This window comes from Nuphar pumila, chromosome 8 (genome assembly GCF_984573655.1).
Source record: "Nuphar pumila chromosome 8, dmNupPumi1.hap1.1, whole genome shotgun sequence".
NCBI lineage: Eukaryota > Viridiplantae > Streptophyta > Magnoliopsida > Nymphaeales > Nymphaeaceae > Nuphar > Nuphar pumila.
In genome coordinates this window covers 9,573,935-9,601,760 of record NC_143256.1, presented here as the reverse complement: position 1 = coordinate 9,601,760, position 27,826 = coordinate 9,573,935, and the positions used below count along the sequence as shown (strand labels likewise).

Here is a 27,826-nt window from a genome sequence, read left to right as displayed (position 1 = left end):
CCCCATCCCGGTTAAAAAAATTACTAACTTACTAACCCTAAATCGTGTGCAGTAGCAGCACATTCGTCTGCCCTCAGCCCTCTCTCTCTCCACCATCGGCGACCATCATCGTCGAAGTCCGTCGAGGGACGGGGGAAGCGATCTCGGACGGTAGCAAGAAGGCGTTGCTTCTGAGGATAGAGGACGACCGCGACTGCGAGGAGTCACTATAAGAAAATATGGAATTAGCGATGGAAGTTAGCGACAGAATTATTTTATCGCTAACTAGCGATGGATTAACGAGAGAAACAAATCCGTCGCTAAAATGAAAACTATTTACGAAAATAGCGACTGCATAGGTTTCGTCGCAAACGTCGTCACTATTTAGTGACATAATATATTTCATCGCTATTTTCGTATTTTGTCGTAATAGTCAGGCCATTTAGCGACGGATTTGGCCACGAAATAGATTTCGTCGCTATTTTGGTAATTTGATTTACGACGACTTAGCGACAGAATTATTCTGTCGCTAAGTCGTCGCTAAATGTCGCGTAAATCTTTAATCTCAGCCCTCTTTCTCTTTTCCTGTTTCGTTGTCTCTTCCACTGCTCCCGCCCGCCGCCCTCTCCCTCCCGCCGCCCTCTTCCTCCCGCCGCTCGTCGGCCTCTCTCCGGCCCCCATCGTCCACCGCTCGCCGCTCCCCGTCAGCCTCCCGCCGTCGCTCGGCGATGCGCAGGTAAACCCTTCCGTCGGCAGGGGGTCGACCCCCCTGCGTTTCTGGTAGGGGGTCGACCCCCTGCATTTTCGGCAGCAGGGGGTCGACCCCCCCCCCCCCCCCCTGCGTTTCTGGCAGCAGGGCGCAGGTGGTCGCCCCCCCTGCGTTTCCTGCAGGCAAGGGGTCGACCCCTTGCATTTCTGACAGCAGGGGGTCGCCCCCCTGCGTTTCCCGCATGCAGGGGGTCGCCCCCTTGCGTTTCTTGCAGGCAGAGGGTCGCCCCTCTGCGTTTCTAGCAAGGGGTCGCCCCCTGCATTTTCGGCAGGCAGGGGGTCGCCCCCTCTGCGTTTCCGACAGGTGGGTCGCCCCCTTGTGTTCTGTGAAACTGCATCGTTCTGTGAAACTGTGAATGACTCATTAAATCAGTTATAGTTTGTTTGATGGTTCCTACTACTCGGATAACTCTAGTAAAGCTAGAGCTAATACGTGCACCAAAGCCCGGCTTCTAGAAGGGCCACATTTTTTAGATAAAAGGCCTATGCAAGATTTTTTCATTTGCCTTGGGTTTTTTTTTCGGCAGGTGGTGACTTCATTTTAACACAGTGTTTTTTGCAGATTTCTCAACGGAACTCGCTTGTGTCCCGCCACCCGTGGTAAGTAAGTGACAAAAACAATGCAAATCGGGTAAATACCCGTGGTGAGTAAGTGATGCAAGCGCATCACATGTTATTTAATTTATTGAATGTAACACTTTATTGTTCACACACTCACTTAGTTGTTGATATCTAGGACTGCTTTGTTGGAGTTCGGAGATCATGCTGAGCATGATTTTAATGTATGAGAATAGAAGTGTTCTTGTTTTTTGAGTTCGGAGATCATGCTGAGCATGATTTTAATATATGAGAATAGAAGTGTTCTTATTTTTGGAGTGCGGATTTCATGCTAGGCATGGTAGTAGTTAGCGGGATATTAAAGTGTGTTTGCTGCAGGTACATGTTTGACATTTGTTTGATATGAATGATTTCGATGTATTGCAATGTTTGATGTGATTGTATTCATGCTTGCATGTAGTTACTTTCAATTTGTTTATTACTTACATGTGAAATTGTATAATGAAAGCATGCTTCAAGTAAATGTATCGTTTAATGAATAGTTTGCACATGAAAATATTAAGTTATCAATGCATGCATCATAATTCTTGTGATTGTATGACATCATATATTGCATGATAAATTTGATATTTTCTTCATCATAGCATTCTGATGGTTTTCTTTTAACTGGTTAGAATACTATTTGTAACATCATACGGCAAAATGACTGCAAACCATGAATGGATGTACCGTAGGATAGTTGACAATGAGTTATCGCATGAATATATGGATGGTGTTGAAAGTTTTATTGAATTTGCAACAACAAGTGTTAGTACAGTGGATCCCACAGGTCGGATTAGGTGTCCCTGCAAGATTTGTAAGAATAATCGATTTGTAGAACCTCATGGCGTTAGACACCACCTATACAGGAAAGGTTTTGTGAGTGATTATCAGAATTGGACGTTTCATGGAGAAGAATTTAGAAACAATTTTGATGCATGGGTGAATGTGGTGCACGATAATCCATATATGAATTTGATATTTGATGCCGCAGAAGTAGAACTCAGTTCTGCTATGAGTCCTAGTGATGTAAGAACTGCAGTAGATGAAGAATCACCAAATGATACAGCTACTAGATTTTATGATTTACTTAGAGATGTTAATGAGTCACTTTGGAACGGTTGCGAGAGTCACACTATCTTGTCTGCAGTTATTCAACTAATGAATTTGAAGTCCGAGTATAATTTGAGTCAATCATGTATTTACCGTTTGTGCATGATTGTGAAGAGTATGTTGCCCAAAGATGAGAAATTGCCACAAAATTTTTATCGTGCGAAAGTTATGGTCAATGCTCTAGGTATGGGGTATAAAAAGATTGATGTTTGTCCAAATCACTGTATGTTGTATTTCAAGGATCAAAAAAACAACATATCATGCCCGTCATGTGGGCATCCTCGGTTCAAGCCAAAGACAAGAGGCAATGGTAGCACGAGATCAAATGAAGTTTCATACAAGTCACTCTGCTATTTTCTTATCACTCCTAGATTGCAATGATTGTATATGTCTTTAAGGACAGCTAAACACATGAGATGACATGCAAATAAAGTTCGACATGATAAAGACAAGATCACGCATCTTGTTGACGATGAAGCTTGGAAGCCCTTTAATCGTACTCATCGGAACTTCGGAATGGAAGTGAGAAATGTTAGACTCGGTCTATGTACAGATAGATTTAATCCATTTGGGGGTAGATCAACCCCATACTCATGTTGGCCAGTATTTGTAACTCCATACAACCTTCTACTAAGCTTGTGTATGAAGCGTCCAAATCTTTTCTTGTCTTTGTTGATCCCTGGTCCGACCTCACCTGGCCAAAATCTTTATGTATATTTAAGATCATTGATTGATGAACTAAAAGTATTGTGGGATGACGGTGTTACCACGTATGATGTCCACACAAAACAAAATTTCAATATGAAGGTTGTTGTTCTATGGACAATCAGTGACTTCCCTGCATATGGTATGTTATCTGGTTAGAGCACACATGGAGGTTACCAAAGCTTTTAGATTGACGCATGGAAGGAAGCCTTGTTGGTTTGAGTGCCATCGTCGATTTTTACCCAGCGACCATCCGTTTCGACGACAAAGGAATGCGTTTAGAGCAGGCACAACTGAAATTGAAGGTTCATTCACAAGATTGTCTGGCATAGAAATTCTAAGAAGATTGTGATACTTTTCAGATGTATTAACATATGCCCGCAGTCCTACACCCTTCTGTGGATTTGGGAAGGATTACAATTGGACAAAGAAATCTATTTTTTGGGAACTACCATATTGGCCGACCTTATTGATACGACATAATTTAGATGTGATGCATATGGAGAAAAATGTGTTTGATAATGTGTTCAATACAGTAATGAATGTTAAAGGGAAAATGAAAGAAAATCCGAAGGCCCATATGGATTTAAAAGTAACATATAAAATACCAAAATTGGAACTCAAAGAGTATAATGGCAAAGTACTGAAACCAAAGGCAAAGTACATGCTTGGACCTGATCAAATAAAGCATGTATGTCAATGCTTGAGACAATTGAGATTTTCAGATGGATATGTCTCTAACATTGCTCGGGCTGTGAAGATTGACGATGGACAGTTATATGGGTTGAAGAGCCATGATTGTCATATCTTTATGCAACGATTGATATCCCTAGCATTCCATGATATGTTAGACAAACCTATATGGGGTATTGTCTGAGTTGAGTGGATTTTTTAGAACATTGTGTGCATCGGAAGTCGTAGTATCTGATGTAAAGAATCTCGAGGACTCTGTCATCACCACTGTTTGTCTGCTAGAAAAGATTTTTTCGCCAGCATTTTTCGATGTTATGGAACATTTGATCATATATTTTCCATATAAACTAAGGGTTGGTGGCCCTATGCAATATCGATGGATGTATCCATTTGAAAGGTATATGTTTTCTTATATTTGTCTTTTCAATGACAAATATTTCAAATCTGAAATATATATTTTTGACAGATGCATGTTTGACCTAAAAAAAAAAGATTCGTAATAAAGCAAGAGTAGAAGGCTCTATTTGTGAGGCGTACACTTTAGAAGAGATTTCAAATTTCTCATCTATGTACTTTGAACCTCAAATTCCAACACGTTACATATGCCCGCCTCGTAACGATGATGGGGAACAAGTAACTGTAGCTGACAAGCTGTCGATATTTTAACCACTTGGGCATGTATTTGGTAGTTGCCGATCAAGGCTCTTGACAGATCGAGAGCAAGACGCAGCACACATTTATATTCTTTTTAATTGCTCAATGATCGACCCATACATTGAGTAAGTACATGTAGACGCAACACAATTATAAATCCTTTTATGTTCTATACGTGCATACATGGTTCGGTAATATAAGTATTTATGGTTTGCAGACGATTTGATCTGGAGTTGCGAAGAGAAGTTTCATATCTCACTGATGCAGAAGTACAAAAAGAACGTGAAACTAAGTTTATGGAGTGGTTGAAACAGTTGGTAAGAACGCTAACATAAATTGTATACTTGTAAACAACACTAAGTTACTTAATTGGTCGTGATCACAATCATTGTTTATGTTTGTGCGTAGGTCCGCCATGGTGATGTTAAAGATCAAGGAATATGTGATTTAGAAAATAGTCTGACCAAAGTTGTGCAATGTTACAACGGGTACATCATAAATGGTTATCGATTCCATACAAAAGATTATGGTATAAACAAATCAATGATGAATAGTTGCGTGTGTGTCAAGGGTAGCAGCTACGGTGAAAATGAACATGATTACTACGATGTTATAGAGGAAATAATGAGGTTGACTTACTTAAGAATAAATAATATGGTAACTTTATTCAAGTGTCATTGGTTTGATCCAACTGCAACAAGACTCGACAAATCCTCAGGCATTATGGAGGTGAATCATAAATCAAGGTTTGCAGCATATGAACCATTCATATTAGTCTCGCAAGCTCAACAAGTTTATTATACTTCATATCCGAGTACAAAAAAGTCAGATAGAAATGAATGGTGGGCAGTTTGCAAGGTGAAGTCCAAACTATACCCAGAGTAAGATCAGTTACAGGAAGACAAGGTAGCTGAAGATAGTGATTACTATCAATCAGATGATATCCATGACTTCTCTTATGGTCACGATGTTGTGCATGATATGCATGTCATATCTCTATTGGCAGATGAAACATTCATAGAAGAATGTGATCCAAATGATATACCAAGTGGATGGGCAAACAATGAACAAGAAGAAGAAGAATATGAAAGTTAAACAAGTGATGAGGAAGAATTCTCAAGCTAGTGAGCAAAATCTTGTAATACAAAATCTCTATTTGAATGTATTGCAATACTTGTTGTGAATGATTTGAATTATTTGAATGTATTGTAATACTTGATGCGAATGATTTGAATGTATTGCAATACTTGATGTGAATTATTTGAATTATTTGAATGTATTGTAATACTTGATGCGAATGATTTGAATGTATTGTAATACTTGATGCGAATGATTTGAATGTATTATAATACTTGATGTGAATTATTTGAATGTATTGCAATACTTGATGTGAATGATTTGAATTATTTGAATGTATTGTAATACTTGATGTGAATCATTTGAATGTATTGCAATACTTGATGTGAATGATTTGAATGTATTGTAATACTTGATGCGAATGATTTGAATATATTGCAATACTTGATATGAATGATTTGAATTATTTGAATGTATTGTAATACTTGATACGAATTATTTGAATGTATTGTATGCCATTTTTTATTTGTTAGAATATGGTTCATGGAGCTTACAGTGGTCGTTCATCCAGTAGTAGTCAAGCCCAACCTTCATCTTCACGGGAACCTGTGATAGGTATAGCATTTAACTAATTGGATGCTTGATTAGTTGAAATGCGCATTCTGAGAATTTCTAACGCATTTTTTTACAGATGATGTTTCGCCTGTACATGACCTACCGATACTAGTTGATCACACAAGTCAGGAGCCAACACAGAATGAAGGGTCTTCTCAGTTTGGCACAAGAAAACTCATTCGAATAGTGTATATCGATAATCGATCGTAAGTATTTCATTTTCACTTATTGCATATCTTATAAATATTTTATATTGATATTTACTGTGTATCAATTCATGTGCAGCACGAGGTTTGAGCCACAAGAAGTAGTACACGAGATTAAGAATTCACTTCTTCAACATCTACCAGGACCGGTCGCTCAATGGAAAGAGTATCCAAAAGAGGTGATAGACAGATTGTGACCCTCATTCACGGTATACAGTTGTTTGTCATAGTTAATGTGTTCTATATTTAATTTTTTTTTATAGTCATGTCTACTAACTTTTTGAAAATATATATAGGCTTCAAATTGCTTTGCGACTATGGTGGAGGAACATGATACAAGGAAGGTGTGGCAGAAGGTGGTTGTCAATCGATTTGCAGACATGCTGCACAATATGAAGACTGCAGCAAAAAAAGCATCTAGCGGAATAAATGATCCACTACAGTGGAAGGGTCATGGCTATATTACTATCAGGAGAGATTATTGGGAGGGAATGTGCAACAAGTGGGCGGGGGATGCATTTCGAAATTGCTCTACAAAGGTTGCACAAAATCGAACGAAAATGCCTGAAGTCAATCTACACATAGGTGGATCTAAGACTTTTGGGAGCCACCTAAAAAAAATGGTAACTCATCAATATATAATATCAATTTTATAAGTTTTGTTGCAAACCTGTTAACTAAATCTTTTATCATTTAACTTCGCAGAAAGTAGAAAAAGGATGCATTGTACCATATAAGGATGTGTTTATTGAAACACATAAATGGAAGACCACAGGAGACTTCGTATCAGAGAAGGCGAGAATGACAACAGTATGTATTTATTCTATTAATAATCATTGCAATATACACGTTACCATTTCCTTTGTAATTCTTAATTATTAATACATACTGTAAACATTATTTTATAGGAGGCATATGAGCAACAGATGGTAGAGCGATATGACGATGACTCTACTCAGCATCCATCATTTGATCTTGCAACATGGGTGACTGCAGCAGGTGAACCCAAAAAGGGTCGTGTGTTCAGGTTTGGGAGTAATATGAACACCTCATCTGTCATTGCTTCCTCAAGTCACGACTCACTGACTTCTTCTGTCGACATAAGCTCCAAGCAACATCCTATTTTTTTCGGTGATGATGTACGCCAGATCGTTAAGGACATAATGCGTGACTACTTCCATGAAACCATCACCGACGTTCTCCGATTTGAGTTCACCAGTTTTTTGCTGAACAGGGAAACTTCGATTGCAGGTGTCTCTCAGGTATGAAAGTTTTATGCAATATATTGCATGTCGTTAGATTTCATGTAACTTTGATTGCCTTAACTTAGGTGCATTGGATATAATTTATTTCAGTATATTTTGTTTAGCAGTACTGACCTTTTATATAATATTTCAGTATAATATTTTTACTGTCTTATAACACATATGAGCATGATAGAATCACATATACAGCTTTTTGCCTGCCTTAGAGCACATATGAGCATGATAGAATCACATATAGAGTTTTTTTTACTGCCTTAGAACACATATGAGCATGATATAATCACATATAGAGTTTTTTTACTGTCTTAGAACACATATTATTCATGATAGAATCACATATAGAGTTTTTTGCCTGCCTTAGAGCATATATCATTCATAATAGAATCACATATAGAGTTTTTTGCCTGCCTTAGAGCACATATGAGCATGATAGAATCACATATACAATTTTTTTGACTGCCTTATAACATATATGAGCATGCTATAATCACATATTCAGTTTTTTGACTGCCTTAGAACACATATGAGCATGATAGAATCACATATAGAGTTTTTCTGACTGCCTTAGAACACATATGAGCATAGTAGAATCACATATAGAGTTTTTCTGACTGCCTTAGAACACATATGAGCATGATAGAATCACATATAAAGTTTTTTGTCTGCCTTAGAGCACATATGAGCATGATAGAATCACATATAAAGTTTTTTTTACTGCTTTAAAACACATATGAGCATGATATAAGCACATATTCCATTTTTTGACTGCCTTAGAACACATATGAGCATGCTATAATCACATATTCAGTTTTTCTGACTGCCTTAGAACACATATAAGCATGATAGAATCACATATACAGTTTTTTGCCTGCCTTAGAGCACATATGAGCATGGTAGAATCATATATAGAGTTTTTCTGACTACCTTAGAACACATATGAGCATGATAGAATCACATATAAAGTTTTTTGCCTGCCTTAGAGCACATATGAGCATGGTAGAATCACATATAGAATTTTTTTTACTGCCTTAGAACACATATGAGCATGATATAATCACATATAAAGTTTTTTGCCATCCTTAGAGCACATATGAGCATGATAGAATCACATATAGATTTTTTTGACTACTTTAGAATACATATGAGCATGCTATAATCACATATTCAGTTTTTTGACTACCTTAGAACACATATGAGCATGCTATAATCACATATTCAGTTTTTTGACTGCCTTAGAATACATGTGAGCATGATAAAATCACATATACAACTTTTTGTCTGCCTTAAAGCACATATGAGCATGGTAGAATCACATATAGAGTTTTTCTGACTGCCTTAGAATACATATGAGCATGCTATAATCACATATTCAGTTCTTTGACTGCCTTAGAACACATCATTCATGATAGAATCACATATAGAGTTTTTTGCCTGCCTTAGAGCACATATGAGCATGATAGAATCACATGTAGAGTTTTTTTTTATTTCAATATATTTTGTTTATCGATACTGACCTTTCTTTTCTTATGTAGGTTGTTGGCGATAATCAGCGTAGCGGAGCTGAAGGGACAGATCAAGGCAATGAACAAGAAGACGCACAAAATCTTGGCGATGATTAGATTAATGTGTTGAATTTGTTCTACTTTTTTTTTGTTTCGAAAATGTAATTGTTGAATTGTAAATAATTAAAACTTGTGAATTTTAAAGTGGAACGATTAATTGTTTTAGTTTCCTTTTATATGTAATTTTATGTGTACTTTGTTTTTTATTCACAGAAAATATAAATTATACAGGATATATAAATTGTAGCGCGAGAAATTTTTTCTCGATATTTAATTTTCAAATATTTTTTTATTTTTTTCCCTTGTTTGCGACGAATTAGCAACAGATATATCCGTCGCTAGATGTATAAGTTAGCGACGGTTGTAAATCTGTCGCCAAATTGAGGTCGCCGTTTAGTAACAACGACTTTGCGATGGACATTGTCGTTCGTTATTCCGTCGCAACTTTGCTACAGAACTGGCAACGGATATACGCCGTCGCTTATTAGCGTCAAAAAATTCGTGATAGAAGATATTTGTCGCTAATCTGTCGTGAATTCGTCGCTAAGCCGGTTAGCGACAGATTAGTGACAGAATTAAGTCGTCGCTAATCCACTGATTTGTTGTAGTGAGTTGTCGACTTCCACCCCGTCCGTCGACAGTGGCAATGGCCACCAATCACCATGTCTTGAAATGGGCACTACCATTCTAGAGACTCGTTCTTAGGCATTTCGATTGTGGCCCGGCGATGCAAGCTCCAGTGAAAATCACCCTGCCCCGACGACATCTGCTATGACACCTCTCGGCAAATCCTACCCACCGGCACCCGGTAAAAGGGAAACTAAAAAAGGGTAATCTCTATTTTTTTTTAATATTAGAAACAGAAATACAAACGGGACGGGATGAGATGGGGATGGGTTAGGGGTGGGGACAGGGATAATTTGTTTGAGACGGGGCGGGGGTGGAGGTCCAAAGTCCCCCCCGCCACGGGGATGGACCGGGAATGGAGGTTAGCTTTTTGAGATGGGGCGGGGGTGGAGACCTTGTCCCCCGCCCCGGTCCACTGCCATCCCTGATTATAAAAAGACAAATGTTTGTGCAGAAAAGATAGCTCTTGTTTTTATGAATGCATTATGTAATACTAGAAAACATATGAATAGACTCTTGGACCAAACTTTTTTGATGTGTGGATAGGATTTTATAAAGATCTAAAATTTAATGGTTCTAATATTTTAAAAAAAAATATGTTATAAAATCTTACATATACATCAAATAACTTTGATTCAAGAGTCTAATCACATGTTTTCATCGGCGATATGGGCTATAAGCGGCTGGCGGCAAACCAATATGTTTCTCTGCAGGCTCGATTCATCGAAGTTGAGATTTCAAATGCTATTAGCAAACTCTCAGGATGGGAGGCCCCACGCCTTGACGGTTTTCATGTCGACTTCTTCAAAGCTTTTTGGTCAATTATTAAAACTGACCTGCTCCATTTGTTCGATGAATTCTATCGTAATGCGAGGCTGCCTAAACCATATCATGTGGCAGTTATCTCTTTGATTCCTAAGAGACAAGGGGCGTCAGACATATCCAACTTCAGGTCAATTTTGGTGATGGGTGCTCTGTATCGCATTATATCTAAGGTGTTGGTTAATCGGTTGCACGCTGTCATTGATCAACTTGTCTCTCCGAACCAGGGGGCTTTTATTCCAGGTTGAAGTTTGCAAGGGTCTTTTATTTGTGCAACTGAGCTTCTTCACTCTTTATAGTCGACTGGAGCACCGTACTTCATGCTAAAATTGGATTTTCATAAGGCTTATGATAGTCTAGCATGGGATTTTTTGATTGAATCTTTAACAAACATTTGGTAGCTGGTTTATAGCATGGGTTAAGGAGTTCGTCACAAAATTCGTATTATCGGTTTGCATCAACAGGCTGAGAGGGGAAGAATTCAAGTTGGCTAGAGGTGTGCGACAAGGTTGTCCCCTAGCCCCTATCCATTTTAATATCACGACAGATGGTTTACCTATTCTCATAAAAAGGACAAAACAAACATGCTTCTTGAATTCCTTGGGCATTCCTGGTTTTGTTGGTCACACAATTCAATATGTAGACGATACTTTAATATTTGGTCATGTGAATGTTAATCAAATGTCCAGGTTGTGCTTCATTATTAAAGTGTTCGCTGCAATTTCAGGCCTTCGCCTGAACGAGAGTAAGTGCGCTCTAGTCTTACTCAATGCTAACCCTCTTCTCCAATTTGTTGTCGCAAGGATCTTCAACTGCCCAATATTCGACCTTCCTGTCAATTTCTTGGGTCTATCGTTGCGCTCACTGCAGCCGATGCAAACTTCATCTTGGATGTCTACTATAGAGTAGGTGCAAGGGAGATTGCAATCTTGGAAGGCCTAATATTTATCTTTTGCAAGGTGATTGACGCTAATTCAGCATGTTTTGGCCTGATTATCAGAGTTTCGTATGAGCATGTCCATTATACCAACGACAATAGAATGAATGATTAACTGTTTGCTTTCGCACTTCCTTTGGTCTGGGAATATGTCTCACAAAAAGTATCTGCTTGTTTCTTGGCAACAAATCGTTCTTCCAAGGCAGCGAGGCAACTTGGAGATTCCGGCTCTGAGAAAGAGGAACATCATTTTAGTCTTGAAGTGTGCTTGGGTAGCTTCCACATCTCAATCTCCTTGGGCTACGTTTGTTAGGCAAAAATATGGTAGTCTACCTTACTCCCTTTTTTCGACGCCCAGTTCAGTGTGTCATTCGTCCCTCTGGCAGGAGTGGTGTAAGACACTTCGGTCCTTCAGTGGCAGGGATCTTAGGCCTATCCATGGCCACCCATGGCTTCACTGGGCCATGGCGAGCGGAGATAGATTCTCCATTAAGCAAGTCTATCATTCCTTGTTGCCATCCGGGATGGACTGGTTTCCCAGTGATTGTATGTGGGGTAAGGGGCCCGCTCCAAGGGCAAAAGCTTTGGCATGGCTTGTGGCTCTAGATTGTGTTCAAACCCAGATTAATGTCAAGAAACGGGGAATTCAATTTTCAGCATGTGTGTTCTTTGCGAGAAGGCAGTAGAGGACACAACTCACTTATTTTGACTCTGCCCAGTCGTTCTAGACTTATTTTTTCAAACTTGGGGTGCATCGTCTGTTCAAACTCGTTTGAGTTCTGTTATTCAGGGCCTCTTGCTTGGTCCCATGATTTTACGCACAAACAAAATAGAGATTATTGTGGCGGGTATGGTTGTTTTCAGCAAGGTGGGTGATCTGGACTGAAAGAAACAACAACTTCTTCAGGGGCATTAAATTCGATTTCGGAAGGCTTAGCCAACGGGTCATGTCTAATGTGTATCTGGCTCTTAAATTACATAGTAGAGAGGGGGGGTTGATCTGCTTGAAATTTGAACTGTGCACAGTCACCATCTAGATTGTGGTTGTCTTATTCCTATGTTTCTCTCTCATCCAATATTCTGTTGGATGTATTTTGGTAATGTTGAATGGTGAATGCTCTCTCTCTCTCTCTCTCTCTCTCTCTCTCTCTATATATATATATATATATATATATATATATATATATATATATATATATATATATATATATATCATCCTGACCCCTTTCTGTTAGGTCACCATTAAGACCCTAAAAAACTGTAGCTTTAGGTGTTTTATGTTCAATTTCATTACTTAATAAAAAACAAACTTGATTTTATGTAAAATTATAAATATTTTATCATGAAGTTTTAGTACAATGTCAACCATTGCTTTTTGTACCACTTTAAAACACATCTGAGCATAAAGATGCTTAATTGTTTAAGGGGAACAATCTCTCTCAAAGACTTGTTTGAAGTAGGATAATGTTTGAAGTAGGATAATATGAACTTGATCTCAAACAATGTGTGAATATTCTCAAGCTTTTTTCATTCTATATAGGATGGTCAATACCATTTTATCTTTCTCATCAAACATCACCAACACATGCTTTCATGCAATTGTAGAGTCTAACATTTTATAAGTACAGTTTCATCTAGTGTTCAAATTCAATACTAGACCTCTATTATGCGACAAACGTAACTGCTTCACACACTTTGAAAAAACTCATCTTTTTGCTGATGCCTTCAATTATTGATAGTTTCCCTCATGTTTGAAATTAAGTCTTTATTTCTTACAAACCATCCTGCACCAATTGGTCTTTAAAACACATCTTGCAAAACATAGATTGATTTAAATTGGCGATTGATAATATCTGTTGCAAATTTAAAAATAAAAATAAAAATAAATTTTAAATATGAATATCGAGAAAAAATTCTCGTTATATAATTTATATAACCTGTGTATAAAAACAAAGTACACATAAAAAATACATATATAAAGTAGGTGAAACAAATTTAACACAAGTTATAAGTGAAACAAATTTAACAACTCAATACAGTCCTTGCCAAGTTCTAATTAGTTACAAGTACGTGAAACAAATTAAACACATGAAGTTAATCCTCGCCAAGATTTGGAGCAGCATCCTCTTTATTTTCTCAATCTGACCCTTCATCCATGCCTCCATCAGTTCCTCTAGGCTGATCATCTCCAGCATCCTACAAGAGAACCGAAATGTTAGTATTGATAAACAAAATATAATGAAATAAATTATATGCAATGCACCAAATCTAATGCAATCAAAGTAAATAGTTGAATGACACATAGACTAACAATAAAGTGAAGGACATTAACAGAATTCAGATATGTGTTCTAAGACTGACAAAAAAAATCATAGTGATTCAATTATGCAGATATGTGTTATAAGGTTGTAAAAAAATGTCGTAGTGATTCACGCATGCATATATGGTTTATAAAACTGTCAAATAAATGTTTTATGTATCACAATCATACATATATGTGTTCTAAGGTTATAAAAAAACTTTCATAGTGATGAAATCATGCTTATATGTGTTCTAAGGTTGTAAAAAAAAAATTATAGTGATTCAATCACGCATATATGTGTTTTAAGGCAATCAAAAATTTTTATAGTGATTCAATCATGCATATATGTGTTATAAGGCAGTAAAACAATTTCATAGTGATGAAATCATGCTTATATATGTTAAGGTTGTCAAAAAACTTTCATAGTGATTCAATCATGCATATATGTGTTCTAAGGTTGTCAAAAAACTTTCATATTGATTCAATCATGCATATATGTGTTATAAGTCAGTCAAAAAACTTTCATATTGATTCAATCATGCATATATGTGTTATAAGTCAGTCAAAAAACTTTCATATATGATAATATCATTCTCATATGTGTTCTAAGGTTGTCAAAAAACTTTCATAGTGATTCAGTCATGCATATATGTGTTCTAAGGCAGTCAAAAAACTTTCATAATAATTCAATCATGCATATATGTGTTCTAAGGTTGCCAAAAAACTTTCATATTGATTCAATCATGCATATATGTGTTATAAGGCAGTCAAAAAACTTTCATATATGCTAATATCATGCTCATATGTGTTCTAAGGTTGTCATAGTGGTAAAAGAATACTTGTATGTGTTCTAAGGTTGTCAAAAAACTTTTATACTGATTCAATCATGCATATATGTGTTATAAGGCAGCCAAAAAAATGTATAGTGATGAAATCATGCTTATATGTGTTGTAAGGTTGTCAAAAAACTTTCATAGTGATTCAATCATGCGTATATGTGTTATAAGAGTGTCATAAAAATTGTATAGTGATTCAATCGTGCATATATGTGTTCTGAAGGTGTCAAAAAAATTTATAGTGATTTAATCATGCATATATGTATTCAATCATGCATGTACTAGCTTGAAATCTAACAACATGAAATAAATTACATAAATCTTTATACCTAACAGGCACCAAAGCTCATGTTGAATGCAGACGAAGTTCCCCTGTCCCAAAAAAAGATGCACAACTCATTATGGACAAGGTTGAGAATGACTTCATGTAAAAAGTCATGCATTTTGTCCTCAAGACGCTGACAGACACTATCCCAAGACATAGCAGGGTCAATCGAACGGTGGGAGTTGATGCTGGCGGGAGAACTCTGAGAGCCCTGGCTGTAGGAGGCAACGACTGGTGTGGTGTTCATGTTACTCTCAAACCCGAACACACAACCCTTTTTGGGTTCACCGGTTGCGGTCACCCATGCTGCAGGATCAAAAGGTGGATGCTGAGAGGAGTCATTGCCATATCGCTCTACCATCTGCTGCTCGTATGACTCTTACAAAGTAATGATTACAGTATAAATTAATAATTAAGAATTATAATGTTCATGATAACTTGTCTATTACAATGTTTATTAATACAATAAATGTATATCGTTGTCACTCTCGCCTTCTCTGATACGAACTCTCTCATGTTCTTACATTTATGTGTTTCAACAAACATATTCTCCTAAGGTACAATGCCTCCTTTTTCTGCTTTCTGCGATGTTAAATGATAAAAAATTAATTAAAAAATATGCAACAATACTTATAAATTTGACAATATATATATATATATATATTGATGAGTTACCATTTTCTTCTGGTGGCTCCCAAAAGTCTTAGATCCACCTGTGTGTAGATGGGCATCTTCGCTAGATTTTGTGCAGCCTTTGCTGAGCGATTTTGAAATTCATTGCTTGCCCACTTGTCACGCATTCCCTTACAATAGTCTCTCCTGATAGTAGAAGGGCCATGGCCCTTCTACTACAGTGGATCATCTATCCCACCAGCTGCTTTCATTGCTGCAATCTTCATATTGTGCAGCATGTCAGCAAATCGATTGACAACCACCTTCTATTACACTGCCCTCGTGTCCTTCTCCTTGTTCGCAGTAGAAGTGATGCAAAGCCTAAAAATATTTTCAAAAAGTTAGCACACATGACTATAACAAAAAATTCAGTATGAAACACATTAGTTATGATAAATGATTGCACATCATGAATGAGGACAATAATTTATCCAACACCTCCTTTAGGTACTCTTTTCATTGAGCAATCGATCCTGGAAGATGATGAAGTAGTGACTTCTTAATTTCTCATATTACTTCTTGTGGCTCGAACCTCGTGCTGCACATGAATTGATACACATTAACAATTGCCTGTCGATATATACTATTTATAAGATAAGTATTGGACAAGTGACAATGAAATACTTATGGTCGACTATCGATATACACTATTTGAATGAGTCATCGTGTGTCAGACTGAGAAGACCCTGCATCCGGCATTGTCTCGTGATGTGTATCACTACAAGAAAATTGTTAATTAGCGACGGAAATTAGCGACGGATTTTTCCCGTCGCTACTTAGCGACAGATTAGCTAGAGATAGAATCTGTCGCTAATTTGCGACGGATTAGCGAGGAAACGACTTTTATCGCTAATCTGTCGCTACTTAGCGACGGATTAGCGACTGCATGTTTTTGTCGCTACTTTTTATTACAAGAACACCATTTTAGCGACGGATTTAGAGAGGGAACTCTGTCGTCGCTAATCCGTCGCTAATTAGCGACGGAGTAGCGACAGAATATATTCTGTCGCTTTTTTGGTATTTTGGTTTCGCGACGGCTTAGCGACGGAAAAATGTCGTCGCTAAATGTCGCGTAAATCCCTAATCCCATCCCTCTTTCTCTTTTCCCTGTTTCGCTGTATTGCTCCCTCCCGCCGCCCGTCGGCTCTCGCCACCGTCCGGCCACCGCCGCTCGCCAGCCGCCGCTCCCCGTCCACCGCTCGCCAGCCGGCGCTCGCCAGCTGCCGCTCCCCGTCAACCTCCCGCCACCGTCTGGCGAAGCGCAGGTAATATTCTTCTTCTTCTTCTTCTTCTTCTTCTTCTTATTCTTCTTCTTCTTCTTCTTCTTCTTCTTCTTCTTCTTCTTCTTCTTCTTCTTCTTCTTCTTCTTCTTCTTCTAAACGCAGGGGGTACGCCCCTTCCCTGCTGGAAACGCAGGGGGTTTAACCCCCTGCCGTGCTTTCCGGCAGGGGGGGTCGACCCCCTGCGTTTCCGGCAGGGGGGGTCGACCCCCTGCCGGAAAGGCATGGGGGGTCGACCCCCTGCCGAAAACGCATGGGGGGTCGACCCCCCTGCCGTAAAGGCACGGCAGGGGGTCAACCCCCCATGCCGAAACTGCCTTTCCGGCAGGGGGTTTAACCCCCTTCCCTGCCGGAAAGGCAGGGGGTTTAACCCCCTGCCGTGCTTTCCGGCAGGGGGGGTCGACCCCCTGCGTTATGCTGCCTAAGTGACTTGTCAAAAAAAAATTCTGTTTTTGAATGCCTATGCTGCCTATATGAATCGTTTGAAAAATAAAATCTGTAGTAGGAATAACATGCTGCCGATGTGTATTGCTTTTGAAAAAAACAATCTGTTATGAGATATATTATGCTGTCTATGTGAATTGGTTTCAAAAAAATCTGTTTTTTAATGCATATGCTGCCTATGTAAATCAGTTTGAAAAAAAAATCTTTAGTAGGAATACTATGTTGCCTATGTGTTTGTTTGAAGAAAAAAAATTTGTTATGAGATACCTACGTTGCCTATGTGATCTGTTTTGAAAAGAATTTTTGTTATGGATACCTATGTTGCCCATGTGATCTCTTTTTAAAAAAAAAAAAAAGTTATTATGTGATCCCTATGTTGTCCATGTGATTAGCTTGAAAAAAAAATTGTAATATGTGTATATAAGATGTCCATATGGTTTTAAGTGTAGTTTGCATATATGTTGTCCATATGGATTTTAAGTTGAAATTTTTTTTGTAATGTATATATACAAGTTGTCCATGTTGTTCAATTTGTTAGTTTGTTAATGTCTACTGGTAGTTAGTTTTACTTCAATTTGTTTTCTTGAAATCTGGTTAGTTAGAGTATTTCAATCTATTAGTCTTTTATAATTATATTTTTCTTAGATAGATTGGTATTTAATGTTCTCACAATCAGTTAGTTAGATTAGGGCTATTTGAATTCTTTATGATAGTGGTGGTTAAACGGAGTTCACATCTTTTCTAGTAAACTAATTGATTGATTTACTATTCCTTTGCTAAGTAGTTCAGATTAGAAATTGTCTATGACTTTATGTTAGTCGACTGGTTCAACATGTTATAGCTGGTTTGTTAAATTAGCATCTTCTAGTTAGATTTGGCTTAACATATAGACTATTTTTCTTTTCTCTTCTTTCAATTAGTTAGAGTTGTTTTAATTTGTTTTAATTTTTTTAGTTAGTGTTTCATCTTGTTTCATGATTAGTTAGTTTGTTACTTAATTTGTTTTGTTTTTGTGCAGATTTTTCAACGGAACCAACTCGTGCTCGGCCACCTGTGGTAAGTAAATGACAAAAACAATGCAAATCGGGTAAATACCCGTGGTGAGTAAGTGATGCAAACGTATCACATGTTATTTAATTTATTGAATGCAACACTTTATTGTTCACACACTCACTTAGTTGTTGATATCTAGGACTGCTTTGTTGGAGTTCGGAGATCATGCTGAGCATGATTTTAATGTAGAAATATGGAAGTGTTCTTATTTTTGGAGTACGGAGTCCATGCTAAGCATGGTAGTAGTTAGTGAGATATTGAAGTGTGTTTGCTGCAGGTACATGTTTGCCATTTATTTGATATGAATGATTATGATGTATTGCAATGTTTGATGTAATTGTATCCATGCTTGCATGTAGTTACTTTCAATTTGATTTTGACTTCCATGTGAAATTTTATAATAAAAGCATGCTTTAAATGATTGTATCATGTCATTAATAGTTTGCACATGAAAATATTAAGTTATCAATGCATGCATCAAAATTCTTGTTATTGTTTGACATAGTATATTGCATGATAAATTTGATATTTTCTTCATCGTCGCATTCTGATTGTTTTTTTCTTAATTCGTTAGGATACTATTCGTAACATCATACGACAGAATGACTGCAAACCGTGAATGGATGTACCGTAGGATAGTGGACAATGAGTTATCGCATGAATATATGGATGGTGTCGATAGTTTTATTGAATTTGCAACGGCGAGTGTCAGTACGGTAGATTCCACAGGTCGGATTAGGTGTCCCTGCAAGATTTGTAAGAATAATCGATTTGTAGAACCTCATGGCGTTAGACATCACCTATACAGGAAGGGTTTTGTGAGTGATTATCAGAACTGGGCGTTTCATGGAGAAGAATTTAGAAACGATTTTGATGCACGGGTGAATGTGGTGCACGATAATCCATATACGAATTTGATATTTGATGCTGCAGGAACAGAACTGGGTTCTGCTATGAGTTCTAGTGATGTAAGAACTGTCGTAGATGAAGAATCACCAAACGATGCAGCTAGTAGATTTTATGATTTACTTAAAGATGCTGATGAGCCACTTTGGAACGGTTGTGAGAGTCACACTATCTTGTCTGCAGTTCTTCAACTAATGAATTTGAAGTCCGAGTATAATTTGAGTCAATCATGTTTTGACCGTTTGTGCATGATTGTGAAGAGTATGTTGCCTAAAGATGAGAAATTGCCACAAAATTTCTATCGTGCGAAAGTTATGGTCAACGCTCTAGGTATGGGTTACAAAAAGATTGATGCTTGTCCAAATCACTGCATGTTGTATTTCAAGGAGCAGGAAAACGACATATCATGCCCGTCATGTGGGCATCCTCGGTTCAAGCCAAAGACAAGAGGCAATGGTAGCACGAGATCAAAGGAAGTTTCATACAAGTCGCTCCGCTACTTTCCTATCACTCCTAGATTGCAGCGATTGTATATGTCTTCAAAGACAGCTAAACACATGAGATGGCATGCAAATAAAGTTCGACACGATGAAAACAAGATCACGCATCCTGTTGACGCTGAAGCTTGGAAGCACTTTGATCGTACTCATCAGAACTTCGCAATGGAAGTGCGAAATGTTAGACTCGGTCTATGTACAGATGGATTTAATCCATTTGGGGGTAGATCAACTCCATACTCATGCTGGCCAGTATTTGTAACTCCATACAACCTTCCACCAAGCTTGTGTATGAAACGTCCAAATCTTTTCTTGTCTCTGTTGATCCCTGGTCCGACCTCACCTGGCCAAAATCTTGATGTATATCTAAGGCCATTGATTGATGAATTAAAAGTACTGTGGGATGACGGTGTTACCACGTATGATGCCCACAAAAAACAAAATTTCAACATGAAGGCCGTTGTTCTATGGACAATCAGTGACTTCCCTGCATATGGTATGTTATCTGGTTGGAGCACACATGGGAGGTTGGCTTGTCCGTACTGCATGGAGGATTCCAAAGCTTTTAGATTGAGGCATGGAAGGAAGCCTTGCTGGTTTGATTGCCATCGTCGATTTCTACCCAGCGATCATCCGTTCCGACGTCAAAAGAATGCATTTACAGCAGGCACAACTGAAATGGAAGGTCCATCCTCAAGATTGTCTGGCATAGAGATTTTAAGAAGATTGCGATACTTTCCAGATGTATTAACAGATGCCCGCAGTCCTACACCCTTCCGTGGATTTGGGAAGGAACACAATTGGACGAAAAAATCTATTTTTTGGGAACTACCGTATTGGCCGACCCTATTGATACGACATAATTTGGATGTGATGCATGTAGAGAAAAATGTGTTTGATAATGTGTTCAATACAGTAATGAATATTAAAGGAAAAACGAAGGATAATCCGAAGGCCCGTATGGATTTAAAATTAATATGTAAAAGACCAGAATTGGAACTCAAAGAGTATAATGGCAAAGTACTGAAACCAAAGGCGAAGTACGTGCTCGGACCTGATCAAATAAAACATGTATGTCAATGGTTGAGATAACTGAGATTTCCAGATGGATATGTCTCTAACATTGCTCGGGCTGTGAAGATTGACGATGGACAGTTATATGGGTTGAAGAGCCATGATTGTCATATCTTTATGCAACGATTGATACCCCTAGCATTCCATGATATGTTAGACAAACCTATATGGGGGGTATTGTCTGAGTTGAGCGGATTTTTCAGAACATTGTGCGCATCGGAGGTCATTGTATCAGATGTAAAGAATCTCGAGGACTCTGTCATCACCACTGTTTGTCTGTTAGAAAAGATATTTACGCCAGCATTTTTCGATGTTATGGAACATTTGATCATACATTTGCCATATGAACTAAGGGTTGGTGGCCCTGTGCAATATCGATGGATGTACCCATTTGAAAGGTATATGTTTTTTTATATTTGTCTCTTTAATGACAGATATTTAAAATTTGAAATGTATATTCTTGTCAGATGCATGTTCGACCTAAAAAAAAAGGTTCGTAATAAAGCAAGAGTAGAAGGCTCTATTTGTGAGGCGTACACTTTAGAAGAGATTTCAAATTTCTCATCTATGTACTTCGAACCTCATATTTCAACACGTTACACATGCCCGCCCCGTAACGATGATGGAGAACAAGTAACTGTAGCTGACAAGCTGTCGATATTTCAACGACTTGGGCATGCATTTGGTAGTTGCCGATCAAGGCTATTGACAGATCGAGAGCAAGATGCAGCACACATCTATATTCTTTTTAATTGTTCAGCGATCGACCCATACATCGAGTAAGTATATGTATATGCAACTCAATTATAAATCCTTTTATGTTCTATATGTGGATACATGTCTCGGTAATATAAGTATTTGTGGTTTGCAGACGATTTGATCTGGAGTTGCAAAGCAAAGTTTCACATCTCACTAATGCAGAAGTACAAAAAGAACGTGAAACTAAGTTTGTGGAGTGGTTGAAACAGTTGGTAAAGAAGCTAACATAAATTTTGTACTTATAAACAACACTAAGTTACTTAATTGATCGTGATCACAATAATTGTTTATGTCTGTGCGTAGGTTTGCCATGGTGATGTTAAAGATCAAGGAATATGTGATTTAGAAAATGGTCCGACCAAAGTTGTGCAATGCTACAATGGGTATATCGTAAATGGTTATCGATTCCATACAAAAGACTACGGTATAAACAAATCAACGATAAATAGTGGCGTGTGTGTCAAGGGTAGCAGCTACGGTGAAAATGAACATGATTACTACGGTGTTATAGAGGAAATAATGGAGTTGACTTACTTAGGCATGAATAACAGGGTTACGGTATTCAAGTGTCATTGGTTTGATCCAACTGCAACAAAACTCGACAAAGCTTCAGGCATTGTGGAGGTGAATCATAAATCCAGGTTTGGAACATATGAACCATTCATATTAGCCTCGCAAGCTCAACAAGTTTATTATACTTCATATCCGAGTATAAAAAAGTCAGATAGAAATGAATGGTGGGCAGTTTGCAAGGTGAAATCCAAACTATACCCCGAGTATGATCAGTTACAAGAAGATGAGTTAGCTGAAGACAGTGATTACTATCAATCAGATGATGTCTGTGACTTCGCTTATGGTCACGATGTTGCGCATGATATGCATGTCATATCTCCATTGGCTGATGAAACATTCATAGAGGAATGTGATCCAAATGATGTACCAAGTGGATGGGCAAACAATGAAGAAGAAGAAGAAGAAGAAGAAGAAAGTCAAACTAGTGACGAGGAAGAATTCTCAAGCTAGTGAGCAAAATCTTATACTACAAACCTCTATTTAAATGCATTGTAATACTTGATGTGAGTTGTATTGCAATACTTGGTGTGAATGATTAAAAATTTTATTTCAATGTATTGTAATACTTGATACGAATGATTCGAATGCATTGTAATACTTGATGTGAATGATTTCAATTATCTGAATGTATTATAATTTATGCAATTAACGAATGATTTGAATTAGTGCAATACTTGATGTCAATGATTTGAATTATTTGAATGCATTGCAATGCTTGATGTGAATGACTTGAATGCATTGTAATACTTGATGTGAATTATTTGAATGTATTGTATGACATATGTTATTTGTTAGAATATGGTTCGTGGAGGTTATAGTGGTCGCTCATCCAGTAGTAGCCAGGCTCAACCTTCATCTTCACGGGCTCCTGTGATAGGTATATCATATAACTAATTAGATGCTTGATTAGTTCAAATGCACATTCTGAGAACTTGGTGTGTATTTTTTTACAGATGATGTTGCGCCTGTACACGACCCACCTACACCAGTTGATCGCACAAGTCAACAGCCAACACAGGAAACAGGGTCTTCTCAGGCTGGCACAAGAAGACTCATTCGAATAGTGTATATCGATAATCGACCGTAAGTATTTTGTTTTCAATTATTGCATATCTTTTAAATATTTTATATTGATATTTACTGTGTAACAATTCATGTGCAGCACGAGGTTTGAGCCACAAGAAGTAGTACGGGAGATTAGGAATTCACTTCTTCAACATCTACCAGGACCAGTTGCTCAATGAAAAGAGTACCCAAAGGAGGTATTAGACAGATTGTGGTCCTCATTCATGGTATACAGTTGTTCCTCATAGTTAATGTGTTTCATATTTAATTTATTTAAGCAATGTCTACTAACTTTCTGAAAATATTTGTAGGCTTTGAATCGCTTTGCAACTACGGTGGAAGAAAATGATGCAAGGAAGGTGTGGCAGAAGGTGGCTGTCAATCGATTTGCAGACATGCTGCACACTATGAAGACTGCAGCAAAAAAAACATCTGGCGTAGTAGATGATCCATTACTGTGGAAGGGCCATGGTCCTATTACTATCAGGAGAGATTACTGGGATGAAATGTGCGATATGTGGGCGGGAGATGCATTTAAAAATCGCTCTGCGAAGGCTTCACAAAATCGATCGAAGATGCCCGAAGCCCATCTACACACAGGTGGATCTAAGACATTTGGGAGCCACCTAAAGAAAATGGTAACTCATCAATATATAATATTAATTTTATAAGTATAGTTGCAAATTTGTGTACTAAATCTTTTGTCATTTAACTTCGCAGGAAGCAGAAAAAGGAGGCAGTGTACCATATAAGGATGTGTTTGTAGAAACACATAAACGGAAGACCACGGGAGTCTTCGTATCAGAGAAGGCGAGAACGACAACGGTATGTATTAATTCTATTAATAATCATTGCAATATATATGCAAGTCATCATAATGTTATCATTAATTATTAATGAATACTTTAAACATTATTTTGTAGGAGGCATATGAGCAACAAATGGTAGAGCGATATGGCGAAGACGCTACTCAGCATCCATCATTTGATCCTACAGCATGGGTGACTGCAGCAGGTGAACCCAAAAAAGGTCGCGTGTTCGGGTTTGGGAGTAATATGAACACTTCACCAGTTATTGGTTCTTCCAGTTACGGCTCACCAACTTCTTGCGCCGACATAAGCTCCAAGCAGCCGACTATTCTTTCCGGTGATGATGTACGCGAGATCATTAATGAATCACTGAATAACTACTTCCAATACACTGTCGCCCCCTTTCTCCGAAATGAGATCAAGGCCGCTGTTCAGGATAGGGGATCTTCGATTCCAGGTCCCTCTCAGGTATAATCACATATATAGTTTTTTTGACTGTCTTAAAGCACATCTGAGCATGGTAGAATCACATATAGAGTTTTTCTAGATGCCTTAGAACACATATGAACATGCTATAATCACATATTCAATTTTTTTACTGCCTTAGCACACATATGAGCATGATAGAATCACATATATATATATATATTTAACTTTTTGTCTGTCTTAGAGCACATATGAGCATGATAGAATCACATATAAAGTTTTTTTGATTGCATTAGAACACATAAGCATGCTATAATCACATATTCAGTTTTTTTACTGCCTAAGAACACATATGAGCATATTATAATCACATATTCTGTTTTTTGACTGCCTTAGCACACATATGAACATGCTATAATAACATATAGAGTTTTTTAACTGCCTTAGAACACATATGAACATGTTATATATCATTTATGATAGAATCACATATAAAATTTTTGGCTTTGCCTGCCTTAGAGCACATATGAGCATGCTATATTCACATATTCAATTTTTTTACTGCCTTAGCACACATACGAGCATGATCGAATCACATATATAGTTTTTTGCCTGCCTTAAAGCACATCTGAGCATGGTAGAATCACATATAGAGTTTTTTTATATGCCTTAGAACACATATGAACATGCTATAATCATATATTCAATTTTTTGACTGCCTTAGCACACATATGAGCATGATAGAATCACATATAGAGTTTTTTTATTGCCTTAGATCACACATGAGCACATGATAGAATCACATATAGTGTGTAATTTATTTCATTATATTTTGTTTATCAATACTGACTGTTCTTTTCTTGTGTAGGCTGCTAGCGATAATCAGGGTAGTGGAGCTGAAGGGACAGATAAAGACAATGAACAAGAAGACGCACAAAATCTTGGCGATGATTAGAGGACTGTGTTGAAGAAGTTCTATTTTTTTTATTTTTCCTAATTGTAATTGTTGAATTGTAAATAATTAAACTTCTTAGTTTTAAGGTGGAACGATTAATTATTATAGATACTTGTTATATGAATTTTTTTGTGTGGTTTGTTTTTTATTTACAGGAAATATAAATTGTACAGGAAATATAAATTGTACAGTTCTCGGTAATTAATTTTTAAATAAATTTTTTTTGATTTTTTTTCGTTTTTGCGACGGATTAGCGACGGATGATTCCGTCGCTATTCATATTAATCTAGCGACGGCTTAGCGACGGAATTAAATCCGTCGCCACGCCGTGGTCGCCGTTTAGTACCGGCGGATTGGCGACGGAATATAGCGCTCGTTATTCCGTCGCAATTAGCGACGGACTTGGCGACGGAATTATTCCGTCGCCAGTTAGCGTCGAAATATTCGCGACGTAAGCATACTGTCGCCGCGTTGTCGCTAATCCGTCGCTAACATGGTTAGCGACGGATTAACGACGGAATGTGGTCGTCGCTAATCTACTGCTTTGTTGTAGTGTATGACTAACTGATGTAAGTGGGTCATGTATAGGCGAAACATTACCTACAAAACAATGAGTTAAAGAATCATATAATGCATATTTAAACTAATCAAATATATAATTATTTAAATGATATACCTATCGAAGCATTACGTGAAGACGAATGATAAGACTGGCTATCACTGAGCTGGAATCCTATAAAGACGATTAACAAGTAACAATTTTTATATCAACATATAAGCAAAAACATAATGAATGCATATATTTAAATATAACATAAAGACATCTACCTAATGATGTCTCATGACCTCCACTTGGTCCTCGACTACTGGGTGCTCGACCACTGTTACCTCCATGAACTATATTTTAACAAATAAAAATGTTATTTGGATCAGTTACATGATATGCAATTCTATGGATACATAATCAAATCGAAAATAACTTTATGCAAACATGGATACAATCACATCAAACATGACAATACATTCAAATCATTCATATCACATCAATGTCCTATGATGTTACAAATATTATCCTAACCAGTTAAAAGTGAATCATAAGAATGCTATGATGAAGAAAATATCTAATTTATCATGCATTCATGGTGGATGTAATGATTTGATCTCTCTCTCTCTCTCTCTCTCTCTCTCTCTCTCTCTCTCTCTCTCTCTCTTTCTCTCTCTCTCTCTCTCTCTCTCTCTCTCTCTCTCTCTCACACACACACACACACACACACACATATATATATATATATATATATATATATATATATATATATATATATATATATATATATATATATATATATATATATATATATATAAAATGTCATTCAATCACAAGAACTATAAAGCATGCATTGATAACTTAATATTTTTATGTGCAAAACCATTCATTTGAAGCATTGATAACTTATCATTCATTTTCATGTGCAAACCCCATTCATAACATGATACATTCATTTGAAGCATGTTTTTATTATACAATTTCACATGGATGGCATAATCAAATTGAAAATAACTTCATGCAAGCATGGATACAATCACATCAAACATTGTAATACATTCAAATCATTCATATCAAAACAATATCAAACATGTACCTGCAACAAACACACTCTAATATCCCGCTAACTACTGTCATGACTAGCATGAAATCTGAACTCCAAAAATAAGAACACTTTTATTTTCATACATTAAAATCATATTCAGCATGATCCCCGAACTCCATCAAAGCAGTCTGAGATATCCACAACTAAGTAAGTGTGTGAACAGAAAAGTGTTGCATCCAAGAAATTAAATGACCTGTGATGTGCTTGCATCACTTACTCACCACGGGTATCTACCCGTTTTGCATTGCTTTTGCCTTTGTATTTTTTTCTTATTTCTTTTTGCATTGCATTTTTAATCGCATGCGATGCTTAGCATTAAGCATCGCGCAATTAGTTTAGCTACGTACCTGCAAAGCACAAATATACAAAACAATATAATACAAAACAATCTACTGGCGAGAGGGAGACCGTAAGATAGGTAGACAGGGGCTCGCCGACTGGCGAAAAAGCAAAAAGAGAGGGGAGTCAGGGGTTACCTAAAAGGACCCGACGTTGGTATCGACATATGAGAGAGACCAAAGTCGGGAGAGGGAGACAGCGTGAGGTCGAAAGGGGGTTGCCGGATGGGGCTCGCCAACCGG

At 37.5% G+C, this 27,826-nt stretch overlaps 1 protein-coding gene across 1 annotated transcript; it reads left to right on the top strand.

Annotated features, from left to right (window-relative positions):
• The first annotated feature begins 523 nt into the window (after positions 1-523).
• LOC149829574 (uncharacterized) lies at positions 524-25,973 on the top strand. Its single transcript, XM_090016250.1, has 4 exons — positions 524-715; positions 23,137-23,218; positions 23,295-23,424; positions 25,510-25,973. Exons 1-4 carry the CDS (start codon positions 524-526, stop codon positions 25,607-25,609), a joined length of 504 nt encoding a protein of 167 aa, XP_089872376.1. The 3' UTR covers positions 25,610-25,973.
• The last annotated feature ends 1,853 nt before the right edge of the window (positions 25,974-27,826 follow it).